Source organism: Vigna umbellata, chromosome 7 (assembly GCF_029865625.1).
Source record: "Vigna umbellata cultivar VRB3 chromosome 7, Vumbellata_1.0, whole genome shotgun sequence".
Classification (NCBI taxonomy): Eukaryota; Viridiplantae; Streptophyta; class Magnoliopsida; order Fabales; family Fabaceae; genus Vigna; species Vigna umbellata.
Genome location: NC_142171.1, coordinates 45,858,633 through 45,866,666, shown reverse-complemented (window position 1 = coordinate 45,866,666; position 8,034 = coordinate 45,858,633). Strand labels below are relative to the sequence as shown.

General features: G+C 30.0%; 1 protein-coding gene and 1 long non-coding RNA gene across 2 annotated transcripts; one reads left to right on the top strand and one right to left on the bottom strand.

The window, feature by feature from the left end:
- LOC148196396 (uncharacterized) lies at window positions 1-482 on the top strand. Its single transcript, XR_015780585.1, has 2 exons — window positions 1-74; window positions 241-482. It is a non-coding gene; the product is annotated as an uncharacterized LOC148196396 (long non-coding RNA).
- A 3,433-nt stretch (window positions 483-3,915) lies between these two features.
- Window positions 3,916-7,465, bottom strand: LOC148196395 (putative peroxygenase 5). Its single transcript, XM_088093981.1, has 6 exons — window positions 7,070-7,465; window positions 6,761-6,880; window positions 6,358-6,443; window positions 5,137-5,231; window positions 4,908-5,033; window positions 3,916-4,283 (listed from the first exon to the last, which is right to left on the bottom strand). Exons 1-6 carry the CDS (start codon window positions 7,107-7,109, stop codon window positions 4,136-4,138), a joined length of 615 nt encoding a protein of 204 aa, XP_087950107.1. The 5' UTR covers window positions 7,110-7,465; the 3' UTR covers window positions 3,916-4,135.
- Between the last annotated feature and the right edge of the window lie 569 nt (window positions 7,466-8,034).

The following is an 8,034-nucleotide window of genomic DNA, read 5'->3' as shown; positions in this document are numbered from 1 at the left end:
TTTCAAAACCCCTCCTGCAACTACAATAATTCATTGCTGCTTCATTCAATCCATTCAGATTTATAATAATCATGGTAATTATCATCTTTCTTGCGTCCATTTTTCCTCATATAATTTCCAGAGCAAAAAATTAGGGTTTGTTTGTTCGTCAAGAAATTTTCTCTAAGCATTGCCTTATTCTGTATTTAGGCAACATTGTTTTATTGTTTTTTAACTTTTCTATCTGTGTGACTGCTGCAGTCTCTTACAACTTTATTGTTTAGGTCAATGGTGAGGTTTGTGACATCTTTTGTTGGTGAGCCAACCACTTCCATCTCAACCCTCCTATACTACAGTGGTCTTCTTCCTCACAATGTCATTCTATTGAGAATGGTTCGCCACGAGTTGTTAGATCAAGAAAATCACCTTTTCCATCTTCTCATCTCTATGATGAGTTGTTTGTGGTGATATATATATATATACTTACTGTGCGCATTGCTTTACATTTTCTTGATTTTCATTATGTGTGATATGCTGAATTTGATGAAAAGAATAGAACAATGCTAGATATATGAAAGTTTCAAGTTGAATGATCCAAATAGTATATGGAATATTTTGTTATATCTGTTAAAAAATATTAAAGACAAGTTGGAAGTCTCATATTCATTAGAGATGAGTAATTTGTACTATATAATTGGGTGTAAACATCATTTTACAAGTTGGTTTTATAAGGTTAATAAGATTTAAAATTCACTTCTTAACATGATATCGTCATGAATTAAAGTTTATCCTAGTTAAAGTTGTTGTTAGATCTATTGTTTCATTCGTTTTTGGATCACTATCAGACCAACCATTAATATCTTAAGAATAAGTTAAGTGTGTTGAAATATTCTCACATTGACTAGAGACAAGACGGTTTCATAGTATATAAGTAAATATAAATCTCATTTTACAAGTTAGTTTTATAAGATTAAGTTAGACTTAAAATTTATTTTTTAGCCGAATAAACGAAGTAACTCAATTTTGGTATTTTTCTACTTATATTTTTGGAAGATTTTTTATTTTTCAAGTAAACTAAATGTAAACGCAAATAGAATCTTGAAGATGAAGTTGATAAAAGACTTAATACCAATTTTGGTCCCTAGTTTTGTTAGTTGTGCTCAAAGTGGTCATCCTATTTTTGAGTTGTTCAGAGTGGTTTCATGTTTTGTAAAAATGATTCAAGTTAGTCCTTTTTTGCTGACGGTGTTGAAAACATTGACAGTGTAATGTCCACCTTAGTCAATAGTGAAAGATCACAAGTTGCCACATCATCACAAGCTGACACATCACCACATTTTTCCACGTCATCACCCTCTTCCACCAGAAACCCTAATTCCTCTTGCTTTCCCCTTCCACCGTCACCTACCATCTTCGTCGGCCATCACCTTTGTTGTCGTCAGCCTTGCACCACCTGCGTCTAACCTCGCACCAATAACCTCGTGCCATCACCTCCGTGGTAGGGACTTAACTTCTTCACCCATTAGCCACCAATCTTCGTCCACTTTCAGACCACCACGAGTCTTGCCGTCAACCGCTGTTTCCACCATGGCCATGACCTTCGTGTTTAGCATGCACCATGGTTTCGCGTCTTCTTTTCCTTGTGCCGTCGCCATCAATCTTCTCACACGGCCATCGAAAACCCAAAAACCATCATCATTCCCTTCATCACAAGCTCCACCGCAAAACATCCATGGCCACGACTTGCAAACCAAAAACACAGTGCCGCCCAAAACACCACCGTAGAGCACCTTTGTTCAAGTCGAGAAATCCCTTCTCGTGCTCCTTTGTCAAACCAAACCTCCACATCAAATCCCTAAAACCACAAAGAAAAAAAAATCTCCAATTCATTCAAAACCCTAATCGCTAAGAACCCCTAAAATCACGAGACCAAAATCGCGAGTTCATCTTCTCCTTCGCGAAGAACCCCTAAAACCTAACTTTGCCACGTAATTCACTTGGGTTTGCCACATAATGAATAAGTGGACATGTCATTCAATATAGACTAAGGTGGACATTATGCCATTAGCGTTTTTAACGCAGTCAGCAAAAAAGACCAACTTGAACCATTTTTTACAAAACTTGAGACCACTCTGAACAACTCAAAAATAGGAGAACCACTTTGAACACAACTAACAAAACTAGAGACCAAAATTGGTATTAAACCTTGATAAAATAAATGTTGAACAAAAATAATAAAAAAAAGTTTTAAACCCTCATTTGGTCCTCATATTTGTTGGTTAGTCTCAAGTGAGTCATTGTTTTTTTTTTTCTCGGTCCATAAACTTGTGAGCCAATTAAGCCATGTCCGTTAAGTTTTCACTAACGACGTTTACAGTTACTGACGTGGTGCACCTGATGTAAAAATATTTTATTATGTGGATTTCTTTTTAAAATTAAGAGTTTTGACGTGGCAAAATTTATTGCTAATCGAACCAAGGAATTTGTCCTCCAGAACCTTACCTCCATCACTGTCTCCGGCGTTCAAATCAAAGCCTCCGGCCCCTTCGTCATCTTTCGCAGGGAGCAGGTTTAATTGGATCTTTACTGTAAGAAAAATCAATTTGTATCAATTGAAGTTGTTTGCTTGATGGTCCTTCGACCTTGCGAGTGGTGCAGAGAGACCTCTACTGAGGTCTTTCACTTTGTTCTTCTCTTTTTGGGAACAATGACTTGTCAGAACCTGATGTCAAACACAGAAGAAAGAAAAAGGGATTTGTGATTTTTGAATGAAATAAAATTGATTTTCTCAAATGCAAATGAAACATGTTAAATTGAAAAAAGAAAATAGAGATAAAAAGTGAAATTCCTACAAAACACAAGGCCTGAATTTAGCCCCTCGTGTAGCAATTTTCCATGATTTCCTTCCTTTTCCTGATTTAACATTCTACCTTTCATTCTCTTTTTTAGGTGACTTTATTGTGAATTTCATTTCTTAAACCTTCCTCGTGGTCTGTTATACAAGTCATAATCATGGAGGCGTTCATTGAAATGTTTTCAGGAAGAAAGAGGTTCATTAAAACAACAAAACCAATGCTACTGCTAAAACTTCAACCTATAGACAACATTCTTTACACCTAAAAAACAATTAGAAGCTTAATCTTTATTAACCTTTAACAAAGGAAACTTTAAATCTAATTCCAAAATATAAAATTTACACTCATTTATATATTTTAAATCAATTCTAAATTAGTTTTATATTTAATCTGAAACTTTTAACAATTTTTTTATATTTCCAACCTTTTCCTATAATGTTTCCAGCAAACCGTGTAAGGTTCAACCATATATACCATTACCCATTACCAATTCAAATGTTGGGTGCCATAAAGCAAGCTTTTCCATATTTCAACGTTAAGAATAAAGTTTAAAGGTATTAAGAGAGCATTAATAAAGAAAAAGAAAAAAGAAAAAGGACATGGAAGCAGTAATAAGTCCAAAATAACCAATTGCAAGCTGGCTACCTGTTTTGACTTTTTAATTCACGTTATATGTTCAAGTTTTAAAAAATTTAAAATATAATAACAATTTTAAAAATTTCGTAAATTTATAAAAACCAAAACTATATATATATATATATATATATATATATATATAATATATATATATATATATATATATATATATATATGTATTTCTATTTCAATTCTTAGTAAAGGTTTCAAGATATTCAAAAATTTCAAAAATTTTACTAGTTTTCTAATTATTTTATCTAAAAAAACAATTTGATTTTGATTATAGAAAAAAAGGATTTGGTTTTGATTATAGAAAAAGCGAAGTCATATAACTTTGTGGTCTCGGTTATCTTAGAATCAAAATTAAAAGTATGCCAAAAATTTTAAAATATATAAAAATAAAAAATAAACAAAGTAAAGAGACAAATTTGTACCAACTTCATCGTCATACAAATGTTTAATCTAAATATGGAAATATGTAAGAACAGTAATATAATACAATGTCTCCTTGTTTCAGTTTGTACAAACTTTTTAGGTAAATTCCAAATGATGACACAAAGAGGTTTGACTTGGCAAATACAACAATGATGAACATAAAAATAAACATACACTTTGAATGTTCAAACAAGCTTCCATCATAAAAATAAACTGTCTGAGATTTTCTTTTACTTCTTTTTGCCTGAAGAGTGTTGTTTTTTCAGCTGTTCAAACAGGCTTCCATCATAAACACCTCTGATTGTATCTTTTTGCAACAAACCACTCTGATCTTTAGCAAGTTTGTAAAGTATGCTCCATTCCACAAAACTACCAATTCTGTGCATTGCAATATGTCAACAATTACTCCAATTTATGGCCAAACAATGAAAAACTATCACTAATTTCATACAATAGCTAGACATTTTGTCACAAACTATATATAAATTCTTAACTTTTACAATAAATTTTATACAAGAGAGTTTTCCTCGTACCCAGAAATAAAGATTGCTAAAACTCATAAATACGAGAAACTATATAATTATTATTAGAAATTACTAAATTCAGTTCGGTTGATTAAAAGTATTTATAAAAAAAATCAAGAGTAATATGCTATGATATGATACTTTTTTTTAACAAAATTTTATTTAAATAGAGGACTTATATTATAAAATGTTCAATGATATTTTTAACAAAAAAAAAATGGCTAAAAACCATGCATGATCACATTATTGATCGAAAATATTACTTTTAAAAAGATAAATCAAACAACATAAGCATATTTTTCTAACCTTATATTTCTAATATATGGATATAGATAAAAGACCATGAATTGAATGTGAAAATAATTTTAAGTATGCATGATGAATTTATAACTTTTACATTCAATACTATTATTTATTTGTGATGAGATGATAAATGTAATTGTCTTATACTATAATAAGTCATATATGAGAAACTTACCTTCCTTTTAAATCCTTAGGCTCTCTATTTGCCTTAATCATTTCCTTCAACTCATCATATTTCAAATAATTTGGATTTGTATGTGCATGCTTGCTGAAAATTGCTTCAAATTTTGAAGGAACAAACCTAAAAACACCATAAAGTGCATAAAAAATAGAGATTTATCATTAACAATGTTTTATAATTGACTAAAATTGTTACCAAAAGATATAATTTTGAACAAATGTACCTTCCTTGAGTATCATAGACTCCACTGTCACTACCATGCTTGCCTCGTTGGATATTTTTAACTTCAATTGGGAAAAGTAAAGATGGAAACTTTCCCTACATCATGAAAAGTTAATAAGTGATAGAAACCAGACATTTTTTAACCAATTTAATTTACTTAATTATAGTAGAATTAAAAATATCAAAAAAGTTATTGAATCAATTAAGTGTTTTTTTCCCTAAATATATAGATGACGAAATTATTATTAAATGGATAAGTTAATAATGTTTTATTTACTCAAACTGCTTATAGTAAAATATTAGTATTGCCTTTTAGTTATATTTAATTGAAAATTAACATTATCATTATAAGGAAATACAAGCACATACTATATCTATATTTTTATGTGATAAATAAATATAACAATAAAATGGTTAATTTATTATCATAACTTTATTGTAAAATAAAGACAAAATTGTTAAATATACACACTATAAATGGTCATTAAAGTAAATGGTCATTAAAGTGTGTGACTACAAAAAGACAACAGGTGATTACTCTAATTTAATGTAATCATTAATGATTCATTTTTCAAAAAGAAAATTGTAATTATTAAAACGGATGGCTAAAGAAAGAGTTGTCTTAAGGGGTTTTTGAAAGGAGTTCTCAATAATGACCTAAGAATAAATTATTATTTATTTTCCACAAAATTATTTTGGAGATTTGAATTTTCTTAAAGTATGGCCCAGGGATCAGATACCTTCTCTATAAAGGGATAAGATATTTTAAGGGCAATGTTGGTATTTTCATCCCTCCGTCACTTTGTTTTCTTTGTTTAGGCTAAAATAGTTAATATACACCCTTTTCTACTAACCCTTAAGGGATTAAATTTATTAAAAATAACTCCTTTTAATAAATTTCATTTTAAATCATAAAAAAAGTCACTAGAAAAAAAAAAGTAAAACCCATTAATATCTTTCACATTAAAAAGATAGTGACTTTAATAAGTTTTAATACAAGAAAGAGTACAATAATACAACTTTTTTTGTTTGAGTTTGGTGAAATATCATCTTGCTGTGAGTTCATTATCATACTTTGAAAGTAAAATCTAATTTTTAAAAAAAAGATAATGATAAAAATAGTAAAATTAAAGAGAAACATAGTAAGGATTTAACTGAGATTAAAATAGACAAATACTTCAAGAAAACATAAGAGTTTTCAAAAAGGGAAAGAGAGAGTTACCGGACGAGTAGTCTGACTGAGCAACACATTGATGAAAATAGCACTTCCAAAGGACAATAAAACCCCACTCCCAATTTCACGCATTCCTGCACTTACTCAAAACACAACCATAAAATCTATGAACTCAAAATTTTCTTTTGACAAATTCTATGATAAAAACTGTTTCTAATTTTTCTTCCCTTTCTACATCTGGGTTAATCTCATTTTTCATTTCAGCATTACTGTTTAGTTCTGGTTTTCTATTTTCTTTTACATCATGATCTTTTCCCGCAGAACTGATACTAAAAAAACAAGTTTTGTACAAGATTGTTCCCTAAAAACCCTAACCTTGTTTTCTCCAAAATGATCAGTTGTGAGAAGGAAAAAAATTGAGAATTGAAGGGAAAAGGAAAGAAGTGAAAACCTTGAAAAGTTTCCCATGGATAAATGACACCATCTTTGTTTATGTCGAAGAATGCAGCATGCTTCTGCAGAACGTTCTCCTCAAGTGAAATGGATTTCTCTCCAAGCACACCTGCTTCTTCTGCAAACATGTTCAACGGTTGAAGCAAGCATTTCAGTGGAGATCAATGACATAGATCAACCCCAATGTAGAATTAGAAAGTTTCTGAAACTATTTTCACAGAAAAAACCAAACTTTTAACAGAAATTTTCTGAAACCATGATGGATCCAAACTAAGAAAAATGAAACATGGAGTTGTTACATGCATACCCTCTTGTTTCTGGTTGAGTGAGGGTGGTGAAGAAGCCATGTGACTCAAGTTGAGAAGAAAAATACAAGTTTTTTATGGGAATGAAAAAGTAAAGAAGATGGGTATGATAATGGTTAATTAAGAGATGAGATGAGATGTATGTATATATAGGTGAGAGGTTGCATATGATGAAGCAATCAAGGCTCTGATAATTGGACACGTGTGAGATCTTAGCCGTCTTTGATGATCTGATTCCGAAATCTTTTGCTTCTTCGTCTTCGTAACGCAACAGCTGTGATAATCTGCTATGACATGTTAACGTGGAAATGGCGTTTAGTTTGCATTGTGTTGCAGAGATATCAAGATTCGAAAGATGATTATTCTCATCTGTTCACTCAGTCGGTTACGCAGAAGTTGAAGACTTCTATTAAAGTGAAGATGAAATGGATATTTTATAAGGAAAAGGGTAGATAGTTGTCGGTAAAATAAGTATTTGTTTAATTTTTTTTTAATTTCGCAACCGAAATGACGAATTAAAAAAAGAATGTTTTAAAAATAGAGTTTGAAGTTGTTAGTTTATTTTAAAAATTTAGAGAAAAATTGAAAAATTAGCAAAAGAAACTAAATTTTGAGTTTGGAATTCGATTATTTGTAGGAAGGTATTAGTATTTTATAAGGTCTATTCTAAAATGATATTTTTAATTAAATATATAAAAAATATATGTGATTTTTTAAATATTTAATTTTTAAAAAAAATATTGTTTAAAAGAAATAAAAATATTTTTCTTTTATTTTGTAGTCCGATAAGAACGTACCTAGCTATCGTTATAATATATTATTATTATATTGTAAAATATGAAAATGTTGTATTGCAACATTAGATTCGACAATGTTAACATTTCTTAATTCTCAACGTTAACATTTTAACAGCAACCTTCAAATAATTTAACTTTTGCAACGTTAAATTTTTTATAATTTTTAATTT